General features: G+C 51.7%; 1 protein-coding gene across 1 annotated transcript in view; it reads left to right on the top strand.

Moving 5' to 3' along the window:
* chchd3a (coiled-coil-helix-coiled-coil-helix domain containing 3a) overlaps positions 1–17,818 on the top strand; it is a 71,887-nt gene that overhangs the window by 15,610 nt on the left and 38,459 nt on the right. Inside the window, exons 3-4 of the mRNA XM_036518012.1 lie at positions 1,026–1,108; positions 15,117–15,285. Of these exons, the coding sequence (XP_036373905.1) occupies positions 1,026–1,108; positions 15,117–15,285 (252 nt within the window). The remainder of the gene's footprint in view (positions 1–1,025; positions 1,109–15,116; positions 15,286–17,818) is intronic.

The following is a 17,818-nucleotide window of genomic DNA, read 5'->3' as shown; positions in this document are numbered from 1 at the left end:
ACTCCCCATTTCTAAAAGTGCCACACAAGTGAGAGGAAATTAGTGCTGTCAAAGCTGGAGCGCCAGTCTGTTTTAGCGGGCGTACTCGGAGGTCACGGGAAGGGCGAGAGACTAGTGCAAGCGTCTTTTTTAAATGGAGTTCAAAAGCGTTGCGCTGACTAATACACACACACAGCCTCTGCTTTGAACCTTAATAAAGGTCAGACGGATGATGTTTTAAAGGCTGATAGATTGTTGGTATGTGGCAGGTACAGCTGATCATAAATCAAACCCAAACATCCCCCCCCCCCCCATCCCACCCAGTCTTCTGACTCTGAAGCGAGAGTCTGCCCCCCCCACCCCCCCACCCCCACATTACCTTGACAACAAGCATCCAACACTGACTCGGCTGCTGTCACATGGTCACATGCACTCACATGCGCTCACATTCTTGCTGAGTTATTATTGCACACAGCTGCACGGAGTGTAAAAAAACACACTCTCGCACTCACACTTTTGGGACAGCGCTGCGTTCCCCGTTAAAGGGCACGTCGGGGACCGTCTCTCGGCGAATCGTTTGCGCTGTGCCGAGCGGGAGGGGAGGGGGAGAGTTTTGACCCCTCCGACGCGGTGAGGTCCGTCCGTTACCGCCGTGGCCACAACTCCGGCAAAGAGAGACCGCTCGCATCCCCGGAAGGGCTTTGGTGCCGCGGTAACCTCTCCCAGAAAAGGCAGCCGATTTTCCGAACTTAAGCCAACTTCCGAGGCTTGTAATTGGCTCGTTTCAAAGCGAGGGCTCACCTTGGCTCGGAATCTTGCCTTTATTCTCCTCCGTCCCGGCTTGTCTGCGCAATAAACAGCGTTTAACCTCCTCCGGCAGCGGGAATAACCCCTCTGTGCTGCTGCATAATCAGTCCCGGCTATGAACGTTAATGCTCCCATTAGGGCTCCCGGGGGAAGGTGCGCTCCCTGAGGACGCTGATCTCCTATCTTTCTCTCTTTCTCTCTCTCCTTCTCTCGCTCTCCGCTGTTTAGTGGACGAGGAGGAGCTGCGGAGGAGGATCACAGAGGAGCTGCAGAGAGGGCTGGAGGAGGAGAGGAGCCAGAGGGAGCTGGATCTGCACCAGCGGTGAGTGATTCAGCTTCCGGGAGTGACACACTGAGTCAGCGAGTGAGTGAGACACTGAGTCAGCGAGTGAGTGAGACACTGAGTCAGCGAGTGAGTGAGACACTGAGTCAGCGAGTGAGTGAAACACTGAGTCAGCGAGTGAGTGACACCCTGAGTCAGAGAGTGAGGGAGACACTGAGACAGCGAGTGAGGGAGACACTGAGACAGCGAGTGAGGGAGACACTGAGTCAGCGAGTGAGGGAGACACTGAGTCAGCGAGTGAGGGAGACACTGAGTCAGCGAGTGAGTGAAACACTGAGACAGCGAGTGAGGGAGACACTGGGACAGCGAGTGAGGGAGACACTGAGTCAGCGAGTGAGGGAGACACTGAGTCAGCGAGTGAGTGACACACTGAGTCAGCGAGTGAGTGACACACTGAGTCAGCGAGTGAGTGACACCCTGAGTCAGAGAGTGAGGGAGACACTGAGACAGCGAGTGAGGGAGACACTGAGACAGCGAGTGAGGGAGACACTGAGTCAGCGAGTGAGGGAGACACTGAGTCAGCGAGTGAGGGAAACACTGAGTCAGCGAGTGAGGGAGACACTGAGTCAGCGAGTGAGGGAGACACTGAGTCAGCGAGTGAGTGAAACACTGAGTCAGCGAGTGAGGGAGACACTGAGACAGCGAGTGAGTGAAACACTGAGTCAGCGAGTGAGGGAGACACTGAGTCAGCGAGTGAGTGAAACACTGAGTCAGCGAGTGAGTGAAACACTGAGTCAGCGAGTGAGTGAAACACTGAGTCAGCGAGTGAGGGAGACACTGAGTCAGCGAGTGAGGGAGACACTGAGACAGCGAGTGAGGGAGACACTGAGTCAGCGAGTGAGGGAGACACTGAGTCAGCGAGTGAGGGAGACACTGAGTCAGCGAGTGAGGGAGACACTGAGTCAGCGAGTGAGTGAAACACTGAGACAGCGAGTGAGGGAGACACTGAGACAGCGAGTGAGGGAGACACTGAGACAGCGAGTGAGGGAGACACTGAGACAGCGAGTGAGGGAGACACTGAGTCAGCGAGTGAGTGAGTGAAACACTGAGTCAGTGAGTGAGTGAAACACTGAGTCAGTGAGTGAGTGAAACACTGAGTCAGTGAGTGAGTGAAACACTGAGTCAGCGAGTGAGACACTGAGTCAGTGGTTTACAGCACAATGACAGACAATCACCGACTCAATGTGTTATAACACAGAGAATGAAACACTGAAACAACACAGAGCACAGCGCAGCAGGATTCAGCACAGAGTGACACACTGAGTCAGTGAGCTAGAGCACAGAGTGAAGCACTGAGTCAGTGAGCTAGAGCACAGAGTGACACACTGAGTCAGTGAGTTAGAGCACAGAGTGACACACTGAGTCAGTGAGCTAGAGCACAGAGTGAAGCACTGAGTCAGTGAGCTAGAGCACAGAGTGACACACTGAGTCAGTGAGTTAGAGCACAGAGTGAAGCACTGAGTCAGTGAGTTAGAGCACAGAGTGGAGCACTGAGTCAGTGAGTTACAGCACAGAGTGACACACTGAGTCAGTGAGTTAGAGCACAGAGTGACACACTGAATCAGTGAGTTACAGCACAGAGTGACACACTGAGTCAGTGAGCTAGAGCACAGAGTAGACATTGAGGCAGATGCAGCCAGAGGCCCATAAGCACAGCACAGAAGCAAAAGGTGAGTCCCAGCACACAAGCACGTGCAGACCTCTCATCACGCCACTGAATTTCTTTCTTCTTAAAATCGACCGACGTTTAAGTATTACGTATGATCGCTTCCCCCTTCTCTGTTCGTCGGTGGGAGATTGCCCTGGCAGGTAAACGTGATAAAATGGAAAGGCAGCCCACGCAGGGTTATTCGCGAAATGTCCAACACCTTTCAGGTGCGGGTGTGAACGTCTCTGCTCGATGGCAGTTCCTCTGGAGACGGGGAGCTTCTGTGCTCCCTGCTCTCCCTGTGCTGGCCGCCTCCCCCTTCCCAGGCCGCCGAGCCCTGGCCTCCATCAGTGAGTGTGTTCCCGGGAAGCGGGGCAAAGAGGAACTCTCTCCGTGAGGGTTCTGCGTGCCAGCTCCTGAGCCGTTGAAGGGCGGCTGGCGTCTCGTTCCCCTGTTTCACCGCGGGCAGGGGGGGGTCGCAGAGGTCGGCGTCAGACATCCCAGCAAACCAGAGAGCTCCGGCGAAACAGGAGATACAGCCTCACAGCACTGACGAAACCGTAGGACATGTATTTTTTATGAGAAATTTGATTGAAATCAGATAATTAGTTTTTTTCATTTTTGTTGCTGCGCCGAGTCCGTGAGGGTATCGGGATCCCGAAAGCCGCGTTTCTCCTCGGGCGGTGAAACAGACGGGCGGGAGGTCAAGGCGCCGGAGCAGGGAGACGATTTGGGATTCGAAATTTTACGAATTCACAGCGCGGCTCTTTCATTTTCGAATGCATATTAAAATGTGAATGGCTTAAGGCGACCTCTTCTAACGCGAAGGAGAAGGGTTGTTAAAAAAAAAAACCAAAAAAACAATTCTGTGACTTATCTTGCATGCAGCGTTGGTTTGTGGCACAAAGATGTCGACGAGTTGCGAACAAATCGCCCGAAAAACTTCCGCCTGCTGCCTCCCCGTTGGCCGGTCAAGTACGGAATGCGTGGGTCTCCGTAGCAGCCATACCAGTGATGGTCTGCTTCTGAGATTTTGACAAGCAGACCCCTCCCCCCCCCCCCCACCCCGGGGGGCTGAGTCGGATTTGTTTTTCGGCGCAGAGCGGTGACATCATAACCGCGTGACCCTCACCAGCCGCAACCCCACAGTGACAAAGACGCGGCAACAGGTGGGAGGATAAATGACGCTCTCCCCCAGGGTAGAGCGTCCTCTGGCAGGAGACCGACGCTCCCGTCGCTGTTTAAAGTGTGACATTTCCCGGCGAGGGGGAGCGCGGTTAGCACCTGTCTGCGCCGTGGCGAAACGGAGAGGGAGACGGAGGCCCCATGAGAGAGAGAGGGAGAGGGGGAGAGAGAGGGAGAGAGATGGATGGAGATGGAGATGGATAGATCGGGAGAATAATGCCCTTTGTCTATTTAGTGTCGTTGCGCTACAGTGAAGTGTGTGAGCGTGCGTCACAGATGAAGTGGCACCCGCAGGAATCTGTGCCTGGAGCAGCCACACACTCGCTGTCCTCTGAAGTCGTTCATTAAAATTGTGTGTGTTAAATCGGCATGTTTTCAGAATTGCTTTAAGGTTCCCAAATTGTCACAAAAGAGATGACTCTCGCCACTGATGCTGTGAAAATCCATAAAAATGTTCCGGACTGAAGTCGATTTTGCCTTGCTCACAGGGGTGTTGCTCCGTACCCTTTAAAGGGGGCCCAGACGGCCCTCGGACCCAGTTAAGGTGCTTAAGATGTCCTTTTCAACTGCAGGAATTATGGTCCAATTTTAAAACCCAGTACAATTTTATTGGCCACCGCTGTAATCGTTTACAAATTCCAGATACCCGTGAGAGTGAAGCGTCTCCCTCCGGCGCTCTCAGGGCATGGAGAAAACAGGGCCCTTTCCCTCTGCAGCTGTCTCCTAGCCAACCGCCTCTCATCTGCTGCACGGGCTGGTGTGAATATATTCACCAGCGTCAGGCTTTTTTTTTTTTCATTCCCCCTCCTCTTTCCCGGACGTGAAAAATAACCCCGAGTTCCCGCAAGCTCTCGGAGAGACGGCGCGGGCCATACATTAGCGCCCGCGGAACATCTGCACGGAGACGTCGTTAGCGCCGGGCCATCTGCAGGGGAAGCGGGGGGAGCGGGGCCGCCGCCATCCGTCACTGAGTCACTGCACGCTGCACTCCGCCGACCCCCGGCGCTGCGCACTGCTGCCCTCATCGTGCATTGATGCAGTGTATTATTCACTGCTGCCCTCACTGCACACCGATGTGCTGTTTTATTCACCGCTGCCCTCATCGTGCACCGATGCAGGATCTTACTCACCGCTGCCCTCACTGCACACCGATGTGCTGTTTTATTCACCGCTGCCCTCACTGCACACCGATGTGCTGTTTTATTCACCGCTGCCCTCACTGCACACCGATGTGCTGTTTTATTCACCGATGCCCTCACTGCACACCGATGTGCTGTTTTATTCACCGCTGCCCTCATCGTGCACCGATGCAGGATCTTACTCACCGCTGCCCTCACTGCACACCGATGTGCTGTTTTATTCACCGCTGCCCTCACTGCACACCGATGTGCTGTTTTATTCACCGCTGCCCTCACTGCACACCGATGTGCTGTTTTATTCACCGCTGCCCTCACTGCACACCGATGTGCTGTTTTATTCACCGCTGCCCTCATCGTGCTCCGATGCAGGATCTTACTCACCGCTGCCCTCACTGCACACCGATGTGCTGTTTTATTCACCGCTGCCCTCATCGTGCACCGATGCAGGATCTTACTCACCGCTGCCCTCACTGCACACCGATGTGCTGTTTTATTCACCGCTGCCTTCACTGCACACCGATGTGCTGTTTTATTCACCGCTGCCCTCACTGCACACCGAGGTGCTGTTTTATTCACCGCTGCCCTCATCTCGCACTGGTTGTTTTATTCAATGATAACCTGACCACGAACACTGATTCAGTGTTTTTTTTATCACCGCTGCCCTCATTGATGCCTTCACTGTGCCCCGATGCAAACTTTTGGATACGCGCTAGTGCAGAACGGACACTTGAGCTCACGGAAGTGATGTTTTGTTCACCAATGCCACCGATATGACAGCCCTCACGATGTTTGGCATATGGCATATGGATGTTTTGGTCACCGCTGCTGCTAACGCCCGCATATTCTGATGCAGCATCTTCCTGCAAGCCTGCTGTTCATAGATAAGCCACGGCTCCATTTTGTGTTTTGGTTTTTTTGATTGGACCACCGGTGCGCCATTTGCAGTTTTGCTGTCTTAACTAGGCTAATTTTTGTCACACCTCAGTGAGCCGTTCATCAATGGAGCACACAGTGAGTGAATCATCAGCTGCTTGGATCATGAATCTCACCACATTCATTAACAGCCCGTGAAGTGAAAGAGAGCTGTTTTCCCTCCGTCACCCAGAAGAAAACAGAGGCGCCCAAATATTTTCGGAACAACGGCAAAATACCTCTTCCGCCCTTTCTTTTGAAGCCCCCCCGTATTTGAAGCGCCCCCCCCCATCCAATTAATCCTAGTGTAGAAAGGGCTCGTTTGCAAATTAATTTCCTCTTTCAGGAGAGAGCCATCTATTAACCGCTGGAGATGATGAATCGGCCCGGCATTGTGCTTGCCTCCTTTCATCCCTGCAACAGGGCCGGACCCGCCGTCCCGACAAACAGGCGCAAACCCCCTTTAGTGGAGCGGTCCGTGGCCTACTTTCCCCGCACTCCAGAGAATGGCGGGGCCCTCGCTTTAGAAACGGCCCTATTCTCCTTCTCGTTCTTTTCTCTTCTTTCCCCTTTTTTTCCCAGCATTTCTCAGTGCGCCAGCGAAAGCCAGATAAGTCGTATTCATCCTGCTAATTGAAAAAAACGGACAAGACCGGATTTTTCTCCCCGCTCTGGGTAGCTACTTAACTTTTTCTGATATTCTGTTGAGGGCGACGGGGTGCGTGGGGAACATGAGAGGCTCCTTTTTGTTGTGTTGCGTGTTGAACGAGCCTGCTTTACTGGGCTCCAGTGTGGCATAGTGGTAAAAATCCCAAGGGTTGCCAGTTTGATTCCTAAAGGCATTTGACCTTCTTTAAGTGACCCTAAAGGCCTTTCAGTTCTTTTTTTTTTTTTTTTTTTAAGTAATACACTGGACATTTGTGCCCCTATATCTCATCATTATCTCATTTGATGTGCTTTCCAGGAGAAGAGGGGATTCCTTGCTTTGTGCTGTGATTTTGTTTTTCAGGTCCCAGGTCTGTGCCGTATCCCTTGCAGTGGGTGCCTTTTGGCCTGAGATGGGGCGATTAGCTCTCGCATCTTGTCAAGGGTTCGAGAGTTAGCTTTCCTGCATTCGAAGATGCGGTCCCTTGCCCCAGTCGAGCCATTGAGGGAATCTAGGCAAAACAGAATTTGGGGAGTCAGTGTGGAGTAGCGCAGTTTGTACCCAAAGGCCCGTTGAGCATTGCCTCTCACGTCTGCTTTTCTGGGGTGCAGGCCTTTAAGGAATAGGAGGGAAGTGGAGAGCCTTCCCTCTGATCCATCCTACCGGACTCTCACTGGCTCGGACAAATGGCTATTGATAAAGAATTAATTTTCCGCCGCAGCCACAAGAGAAAATGGAGGACGCGCCTCTCCGCTTTTTATGGGATTGTTGTCGAGGCCGCGGAGGCAGGCGACTCGCCCCGGCCCATCTCCTAGGCAACGCCATGAGGAGGCAGTGGGAGCTTTATTGACCATGATGTCGTGCTTGGATGGACAAAATCAATATTTCCCTTAATGTTGTCTTCCACTTATGTCTCTGATTTTTTTTTTTTTTGATCATAATCTGTTTTAAACTGCCTTTGTGAGAGCTGCGTTATGTGTTCTTTGATGTTTTATTTCTTTATTTTTGGAAATGCGCAAGTTTCGTCTCTGGCGTGGGTGACTGGGGAGAAGTGATCTGCTAGCGTAAAGCTATTCCATGCTATTGTGTTGTTATGAGGCAGCCACTGCCTCTCCTATCAGTACATCAGTACAGAGCAGAAGCTAATGGTAATAAAGTGACCATTCAAGTCAATTATAACGGCGACCTAGCGAACAATTTGATTATCCACGCCGTCCCGTAAGTGGCCTGTCTGCGTCGGCGGAGGTTAAAGGTCGGTGTCGGGGTCACCAGCGTGACCCCCCCACCCCACCCCAGCCATGCTCGGACTCAGGGCCTGGCTGAGATTGGAAATCGTTCTCCCCGCTACCCTCATTTGTCATCCTTACATTTATGTCTTGATATTGCAGTTGTTCGTCTTTTTTCCACTCGCTTTGCGCGCTGGGATAAGTGGTTCAGAGTCATCTTTAATGGAAATAAATGAAAGAACAGATCACTTTTTTTTCCCTTCCCCTCCCCTCAATTTGGATCGGAGCGTGACTGAAATGTGTTATTATTTAATGGACCCTATTTCGTTCCCGATCGGCGGCGGTCAGACAGCTATGTGACGTCGGGGTCGATGTTTGACCGGCGCGCCGGGCGAGCCGGAGCCAGTCTGAGATGTACAGGACGCGTCTTTTCTGCTGCGCTGGACCTGCGACGCTGCTTGGTTCCTGTCACATGGTGTAGTCTGATTGCCGCGCGTAGCGGATTCGGCACGATATCGATGACTCGGCCCCCTGGCGTAGCGTGTCATACTGAAGTGAATGGGAATAAGGCATTGCGCCTGGTGGATTTTGGAGGGGTGGCGTTGCTTTCGACTTTAGCTGCGTGTGTAGCAGTCTTCGGACAGGCTCAGGACGTGATTTATGTGCCGACTGGCCTCTTTCTCTTCACCTCTCTGCCTCCGGTTTTGTGCCCTCCCTTCCCTCCCTCCCTCTCTCTTTCTCCCCGTCTCTCTCTCTCTCCCCCTCCAAGCTTCTGTTTTGCTTCTTCTCAGTCTGTTCTTCCCCTCTTTCCCTCTCATCCATCTCTGCTCCTCTCTCTTCCTCTCACTCTCCCTCCTCTTTCCTCTCTATCTTCCTCCCTCTCTCCTGCTCTAAATTTCATCCTCTCTCCTTCTCATCTTTGCCCTGTCCCCCGCTCCCTCTTCTCCTCCCCCCCCCCCCCCCCCCCCCCCCCCCCCCCCCCCCCCCCCCCCCCCCCTCTGTGGATGATGAACGGGCCAAACAGCCCCTTGCTGGTGGAGCTGTGCTTCCGCAGCCCTGCGCAGCTCTGCAGACGAGCCTGGACGAGCTGGCTGCTAATGGACAGCATTAGTCTTGAGCGCACAGAGGCGTCAGAGGTGAGCAGGCCAGCTGGGGTCATGCTTGGCGAGTATTTGGAGGAATCCGCCTTTGAGGAACCTGCCTCAACCCCACCCCGATTGTGCTCCACCCACAATCCCTTTTATTACCCACAATCCATCCCACATCTCTGCATCCATCCCTGCACAGAGTAATTTCCCCTGAAGTGTTAAACACTACCAGAGGTATACTGCCCCCTTCATTGTTACGCTCCACCCTTATACTCCACTGGAAAAATTGCACACCCACACAGTAGTATTTCACAGTTATACTCTGCCTGGCACAGTTACACAACCACTTAGCATGGTTGTACTCCACTTAACATAGTTTGTTAGTAGAAGTATAACTTATATGCCATCTAGTGCAGTTATACTCCACCTGGCACAGGTGTACTCCCCCCCCCCCCCCCCCCCCCCCCTGTTTGTGAGTTTTGCAGGGTGTGCAGAGGGGACCGAGGCTGACAGGAGAGAGGGGGGGGGGGAGAGAAAGAGAGAGGGGCACTGTGGGATAGCGGAGCTCATTTGTAGGCGCCGGCTGTAGGGAGCAGATTTGCTGAAGACTCCTGTGTGAGTCAGCGGAGCGGAACAGGCGGCAGAGGGGAGAATTAAAGTGCGGCGCGGCGCTCCGCCTCGTCAGCAGAAAACGCGCGCTAAGCTCTCTGGGAGAATAAAGGAGGCCGCGCCGCTCCGAGCGGATTACACTTTCGGCAGGGAAAAGACGGCCCTTCAGGTCGCAGCCCCTCCCCCGAATACTCTCCCTCTGAAAAGCTGAAAAAAAGCATGACCGTCCTTTTTTTTGCCGCACGGACCTGGGACACGAGAGACAGAGAGAGAGAGAGAGAGACAGAGAGAGAGAGAGAGACAGAGAGAGAGAGAGAGACAGAGAGACAGAGAGAGAGAGAGAGAGACAGAGAGAGAGAGAGAGAGAGAGACAGTGAGTGAGAGTGAGAGAGTGAGTAAGCTCGTATGCAAGCGAGCGAGTGAGTGTAATGTGTGACATCACTAATCCAACAGCCACATGCTCTTGTAACCAGACGCGGCAGAGTCGGGGACTGATGACCCCCGTCGCAGTCACCTGGCTTGAGCCGTCCCCAAGCAGTCTCCAATCATTATCTCCTGCATCTTCCTGCTCACTGTCTCAGTGAGTGTAGCTGTGACAGAGCTTTCTAATCATGCACACACCTGTTTTAGTTATTGCTAATAATTATTACTATTGCTATAGGCTTGCTTAATAGACATCTTTATTCAGAGCAGCTTACATAAACTCACGTCACCCATGTGTACAACTGCATACTCACTAAAATAAGGGTGTGGTTTGTAGTAATGTAGAACACAGTAGCCTGGACTCTTTCTCCCGGGTCTGCTGGACACATACAGATCTCTGTTTGTAAACTCTTAAGAAACCACAGTGGAAGGATTAAAAATGTGATAGTCACTTCCACCTGTGAATGTGGAATGAGTTAATCTGACAACTGGATACTCACTGAAACAAGGATTTGGTTGTAGTAGGAGTGTAGCGAAGGGCGAGAGCAGTCGGTAATAGTCACCACAATAGGCAGAAGTTTTACTCCCAGGTCTGACACACACACACACACACACACACACACACACACACACACACACACACTCAGGTTAGAGGGAGGGATGTAAATCCATGTCTGCATCCCCGACTGCCTCCCGCTTTCCCAGCTCCGTTTGGTGTAGAGTCGTGGTGTATAGCCTCAGCTGAATAGGAGGCTGATGGCTTTGACCTTCAGATGCTCTGTGATTGGCCACCGGCCCCGCCGGTGCATAAATTCGCTGCTGTTCGCTTGTTATGGAGCCCCTGATTTCTGTTTTTATTCACTTGATTATCGGCCCCGCTGTTGTGCTCGCATGCTGGTGGGCGGGACCCAGTCGGAAAATTACATCTGGGGAGCGTTCGAGCGGCTGACCCCCCCCCCCCCCCCCCCTTCCCGATTTGCCTCAGAGGAAAACGCAGCGCAATTTGCTCCGTTTGCGGTGATTGTGTAACTGCGTAATTAGAGTATGCAAATGACCCCCGCAGTCAGCCACGGATTCTTCGTGCTTCGACGGTGGCATCGCGGGCAACGGAGCCTTGTCCCCACGGCACCTCTTCAGTGGCGCGGCAGTCGTTGCGATGTTTGCCTGCCCCCCCCCCCAGCCTCAGCTCTGGAGATAATTTCACAGCTGAAGGGTTCGGTCGTGTTTCCTTTCAGCGGGTCCTTCCTCGTGTGTGTTTTTTTTTTTTTCCCTCTTTTCCCCATTTCCTCTTTCCCAGATTATGTTAAATTGTCAAAGCGGTTTTGTTTACCGCTAGAAAATGACTCCGTTGCGAGAGAGGATTGGGGAGAATGTGTGTGAACTCTTCTCTGTTGCGAGTGTCCTCAATCCAGAGTTGCGTTTTAAAATCACAAGACTTAAAATAGTAAAGACTAAGACTAAAGCACTTATTTTGCAGAAAGGTGCCTGAACAACATGAACAGTTTTCATTTGTTGGTCCAGAATTTTGCTGAAAACGGGCCGAGGTAGGGTAAGGGTTAGGGTTGTCTGTGACTTCATCTTTAACGTCGTAACAAGGGAAGGAAAAGCTTTTTTCTTCATAGCCTGTCTGCTTTGCTTCTGTTTTCCCGTTCTCCCTGAGAGTGCTCATTTCCTGAACGACTGTACGGCGGCGCTTCTCCAACAGCGGCCCTGTGGAAACGTGTGCGATGAATGGGAGTGGGAAAGCTGCCCGTCTCCGAGGAGAGGGCCACGTTTTCGCGGGTTAAATACCGGAACGGAGAGCGTCCTCCCCTCTGGCGGGGCCCGCAGTCGCGGGCGATCTTCCTCTTCTCCCCTCCGTCTCCCCCGGCTTCAGCCTCCAGGGGGGCGGCGGCCTCGCCCATGAAATATTCATCCCGGCCGCCCGGGAACATTATTCAGCCATTAATATTGCATGTCGTCTTTAAGCCGCTTTGTCCCGAGCGCCCGGAGGATGTTAACGCGAGTCCGCTGGAGCGCGAGTCCGCTGGAGCACAACTGCCGTGACTTCCGACCGGGGCTTCACCATCCCAGAATGCACCTCTGCTTCCTATGAAATGCAGGGCCAATTGGACGCAAACCTGGCGGTAAATGGCAGCACAACCTCTGGCTTCCTGTGTGGCTGCAGGGTTGGGTTGCAATGCAGAACATCTTTTTGAAGGCCTCTCATGCTGTAATCTTTTATAATCTTTCCCAGAAGTGCCTTCGGAATGCGTTGCTGTTTCCGCAGGAATGACATTATTGCGTCCAGGGACACCTTGAGTAGGTCTTTGGAACACTTAAGGCCGAGGAGAGAGTTCCGAAGAGCCATTTGTTGGGCTGGAAACATCAAAGACCAAGTGGATGGATCAAAAGAGCGACTGACAAATGCTTGTTACCTCCAGCCAGAATGCTTTCTTTGACCCTCTCCTGACCTACTGTCCAGAAAAAAATGAATTTATTTCAGGCTCAAATGCAGATGTACTCAATGGCGTAAAATGTTAGTGGTCAGAGAAATGATAGCCATTGTCTGTCTGAAGCAGTGTTAGTAGTCAATCGCGGTAATAGCCATTGTCTGCTCAAAACTGTGTTTGCAGTCAGTTGAGGTTATAGCCATTGTCTGCTTAAAATCGTGTTCACAGCCAGTCCTCTCCCTATCCAATACCGTGTTAGCAGTCAGGCGCGGTGATAGCCATTCTCTTTGTGTAATACAGTAAGTGCTGGTTGACAGCAACAGCAAAGGAAGTCCACACTTGGCTGAGTCTGTGTAATTCATTTGCTGATGGCCATCCAACACATTCAGCAGGAGCGTAAAGCAGGCAGACTGAGTCCTGGCATTGAGGCCAGCTTAAACAAAGAGAAGGTGTGCGTGTCTGTGTGTCTGTGTGTGTGTGTATGTATATAGACCTGTGTTGTGACACACAGACTGAAGGCTCCAACACGCATGTATTCGACAGCGCACCCTCATTGGTGGAGATGGAAATCAGGGGAACGGGAACGAGGACGAAAACCTCAACATGGCACAGCTCCAGCGGGCGATGGGAAACGGCCTCTCTCGGAGTCCCGTCGGGCCCTGTGTTGATTAAGCCGCTGTTCGGAATGCAGCAGACAGACCGTCCGCACGCTCGCTCGAGAAGTCTGAGCGGAGGGAGTGAATTTGTCACCAAATCAGCAGCTCCCCCCGTGTTGGCGCTGAAAATGCCAGCGTAATTATAACGCAAGTGACGACAGGAGGACGCGCTGAATTATGCCGGAGCACAAGGCTGGGGATGATTGAGGTGAATTATTCATCTGGTTCATTTACGGCAGCGTGCGCTCCCGGAGAACCGTTCGAGACACAGGCGGGGGCACTGCTGTCCTCCTCAGTCCCAAACTCCTCACCCCCATGTTGGTGTTCTGGGCTGGGACTAACTGCCGTCTGTCCCAAACTCCTCACCCCCATGTTGGTGTTCTGGGCTGGGACTAACTGCCGTCTGTCCCTAACTCCTCACCCCCATGTTGGTGTTCTGGGCTAGGACTAACTGTCGTCTGTCCTTCGTTACAGTTGAAAGAAACATGGTTGCATCAAAAAGTGGTCTTTGGTCTCAGGCTCGCCCGCTTGTACGCATACCTAAACGAATTTTCACACGAGAAACCCTTTGTATTCTCAATTTAAAAAGGGAAGCCTCAAGGTCATATACTCTCCTGATAGCTCTTGCAGTGTGAATTTATTACTTGCGCAGTTGTGTCTGTACGTTAAGCATTTTTGAGGCTTCTTGCAAACAACTTTTTTTACTACCTCAGCAGGAGAAAAATATACATCAATTCATCTGTATTGCACGAGTTGAATGTTGAGCATCAATGAATTGAATTTAGTTGGACTGAATGTGTGCAGAGTGTAAACCAAATATGGTATTCTCTCAGTTTTGTCAACCGTCGTATTTATTTTGGGGGTCTCGCACGGGTTGGGGTTAGCCACACATTGAAGGACTGCCCCAAAATGGAGTATTCCCATGCTAGCCTTGTCATTCGTGCTGCCTCCTGGTCTGGCAGACCTGTTGCCGACGTGGCATGTCGACCTTTCCATCCTATCAGGCATCAGCGGGGCCTTCTGTCCCTCGCCCAAGCCGTCAAGGGGGATTTCTCAGCGAGAATCACGGCTCAATATTGTTTTTGGCCGTGACGCTGTAATTATATCATCCCCACCAGTCGTCCCACGTGATTCCCAGAGGGGAAGGGGTGAAGGTGGGGGTGGGGTGGGGGGGGGCCACAAAAGCACTCCTAAGTTTTGTGGGTAATTGATGAAAAAGCGGAGCGTTGCGGATCGCGGTTTGTGTCTGCTGGGCTTTACCCCGGGAATCAAGGTGCGCGGCGAGAGGCAAGCGTGTTGCTAAGCAACTGTGAAATCCCTGTGATAGAATGATCCCTCCGCCTGAACTCTGTAAAGGAGTTTCAGGTTTCATCTGGAAAAAATAACATCGCTTTGGGTATTAGATCATTTTTAAGGCTGTCTGTGGCGAAATATTGCGGTGCTGCTGCTAGGCGCGTATGTAGCTAAATGTTTCTAAAAGTTAGATGTTCGTATTTCACAGCTAAATCGGCTGGTGTTTTTTCAGTTCATTAAATAAATGGTAATTCTCTGTTGTCTGTGCATGGTAGGGAACCTCAGTTATCAGAGCTGTGAATTTAACTGCCTGAATACAGTTGAAATGCGTCACGGTCCTTATTTTGAGTTTTCTCAATTTGGAGACTTCTTTGTAATCCGCATCTACGGCCCTGACGTCTGTGCACATGTCTGTGTGTGTGTGTCTGTCCACTTATTTGTCTCTTTGTCAATGTGCTGGAGGCGGCCCAGGTTTAACCCCTTCTGCGTGTGTCTGTCTGTGTGTTCAGACTGTAGGAGGAGAAGGCCCACCTTGAACATTGTCTTGTCTGTCTGCCTCTCTGAATGCTGGAGGAGGAGAAGGCCCATGTTTGAACCTGTCCACCTGTCTACAGACAGGTTTAAACATGGGCCATCTGTCTGTCTCTCTGTGTCTGTCTGTCTATAGGCTGGAGGAGAAGGCCCAGGATTAACCCTGTGTCTGTCTGTCTATCTGTCTTTCTGTCTGCAGGCTGGACGAGGAGAAGGCTCAGGCCAAAGCCCAGGCAGAGGCTCAGATTCAGGACGAGGTCGGGCGGATCCTGGAGGTGGAGCGGGCGGCCCACCAGGAGACCATCAAACGGGCCGTCCTGAGGGAGCGGGTCACCGCTGAGGACGAGCGTCTGCGCGCCCAGCTTTACGTAAGCATGCGCCTGTCGGGCAACTGGCCACGCCCACCTGTGGGCACAGGAACAGACACAGACGAGATTGCCTTTGGCTAATTTCAACCAACACATACGCTGTTTTTTCCTTTAAAGAGCTTGAACTTCTCAAGCCTAGCATGACCTGTTAATATAGATATTCAAAAAGGAGCTGGGCCTGTTTGACAACTAAAAGCATCTTAACTGGAAGAATATGTTGTTTTTGTGTTTGGTGTTTCTATCTAGAAAACTTTAAAGTTCCTCCAGTTCCTCTTTGATATTGAGAGATCTTTCGTCATAACATGACCCTCTGCAGCTCAGAAAGTTTGGATGTGTCTCTCTCTTGTCCGTATCAGTTGGACCTTTAACAGCCCTAACAGCCACGAGCCTACCCCTTGCCCGCCAAAGGTACAGAGAATATGGCTGAAAGATGCTTGAACAAGTGCAAGAAAAGAAAGGCTGTTTCAGAACCCTCCCTCAATCTCTTGTTAGCTTATGAAACTCTTCAGCTGAACCCCCAGCACCGGGGCTGGTCACATTGGCAGGCCATCAGAAATGTCAGGAGATTTCTGCCCGAGATCGGAAATCCATGCTGCCGTTTTGACCGGGGAGGATCTGTTGTGACCTGCAGGCTGTCTGCAATAATCTGGATTTACAGCGGAGCGTGAGACAGGATCCCAGAGCAGACCTTAATGACGGAATGAACCGTCATTAAGACCCGGCCTGGGCAACGGCATCGTTTAGAGGCTGACGTATTATCTCTGTTTCTCAGGGAGATGGGAGATGGCCGTCGGTGTGTTAATGGGCTTTTGATTGAAGTTTTCAGTTCGAGCTCAGCAGCACTCAGAGGAATGAATGTCAGACACCGGTCCTACCCGACATGGCCACTTCATAATGTCTTCCACTGATCTGTGGGTCCTGCTGCTTTCCCATTGGCTGTGCGTGACAGGCTGCTGCATTCCTATTGGCAGTCTCTTGAGCCGAGACTCAGGGTGGGAAATTGAAACATGCCTACTGGCTGTCATTTGGGCTAAGGAGTCGCTGTGATAGCCTGCTGCATTCCTATTGGCTGTCATTTGAGTTGAAGACCTGCTGTGCAAGCCCAGCAAATTATAGGGCTTCTCACGAGAGAACTCTGCAGTCTCTCCAGAGAGAAAAAAAAACACATTTGTGCTGCAGAGACATTACACTGCAGTGAACTAGAGTACTTCATTAAATTATAGTGGAGGAAAATACCCTCCTCTCAGATTATCTTGGAGCATTCAAATTATGTTTAGCTGTTGGACCATTTTGGTGTTGTGATCTGACAGGGCTAAGCTGGGGTTGCTCATGTTTGCTCTCTGCAGAAAAATGCTTCCCTAGTTGTTGATCCTGAAAAAACACGCATGGGTGGTAAAGACAGAGCCGCTATTTGCCAGAATAAATAAATCTGATGTTCACCTTTTGCCTTTACTGAAAGATTTCTCAGGCGAATAAAGCTTTATTTGTCCACCTGCATCTGCTTCCGAAGTGAACAATGCGGAGGGTAACAAAAACCTATCGTAACAAGATGTTCAGTCTCATTTCCGGAAAATGGCCTCAGTAGAGGATCTGTGCTTTACCAGACGACAGATTAATCTGTGTGGAGTAATGAATGCGTTCCCTGGAGAGTTTAAGCTGTGTACAAACATATGATATTGATTATATAGCTCATTTCACGCGCTCGTCTTTGTGATGGAAATATTAATCTTTTTCTTGTGGCTCGGAGGCTGGGGGGGGGGGGGGGGGGGGGGGACAGGCTGCCGGAGGGGAATGCAGTTGGGGCTCCCTCGCGTGGAACCCACAGCCAAAGCCCGCTCCAGCCCGTTTCCACAGAAGTGTTTGTTCCTGGTTGGTTTTTAATGGATGTCTCCAGGGCGCAGGCACAAATGAGGATGTTCTTTTCGCATTCAAATGAACAAAGTGTCTGCGCCTTCATTATTCTCGCACACTTCCGTTAATTTCAATGAGGTATACTGCAAAGTGTGGAGTGTGTTTCCAAAATGGCTGTTGGTGGAAACATATGTAGCATCGGTCAGGGCAGCAGTGTGGAGCAGCAGTCGGAGCAGCAGTGTGGAGCAGCGGTCGGGGCAGCAGTGTGGAGCAGCGGTCAGGGCAGCAGTGTGGAACAGCGGTCGGAGCAGCAGTGTGGAGCAGCGGTCAGGGCAGCAGTGTGGAACAACGGTTGGAGCAGCAGTGTGGAGCAGCAGTGTGGAGCAGCGGTCAGGGCAGCAGTGTGGAGCAGTGATCAGGTCAACACATCTGTGTCTGACTTGCCTCTTTAAGAACCTCAACCACTGTGTGTATCTTTTTAAACCAGAGTAGTCTCCAAGGTCACAGAAACGGGGTGGGAAAACAGCCAGTTAAAAGAATGACAGTGTGTGCGAATTCGAAACACACCCCGTTTCCAGGTCTGTAAAGAGAAGGAGCCTTTTTTTGAGAGTGTAGCATGTGATTATTCCCGCTCTTTAGACTTCCTTCCGAGTGGCTCGGTTTAATAGAATTCGGAGGGTTA

This window comes from Megalops cyprinoides, chromosome 23 (assembly GCF_013368585.1).
Source record: "Megalops cyprinoides isolate fMegCyp1 chromosome 23, fMegCyp1.pri, whole genome shotgun sequence".
In the NCBI taxonomy this organism is placed as follows: Eukaryota; Metazoa; Chordata; class Actinopteri; order Elopiformes; family Megalopidae; genus Megalops; species Megalops cyprinoides.
This window is presented reverse-complemented; position numbering and strand designations above follow the sequence as displayed.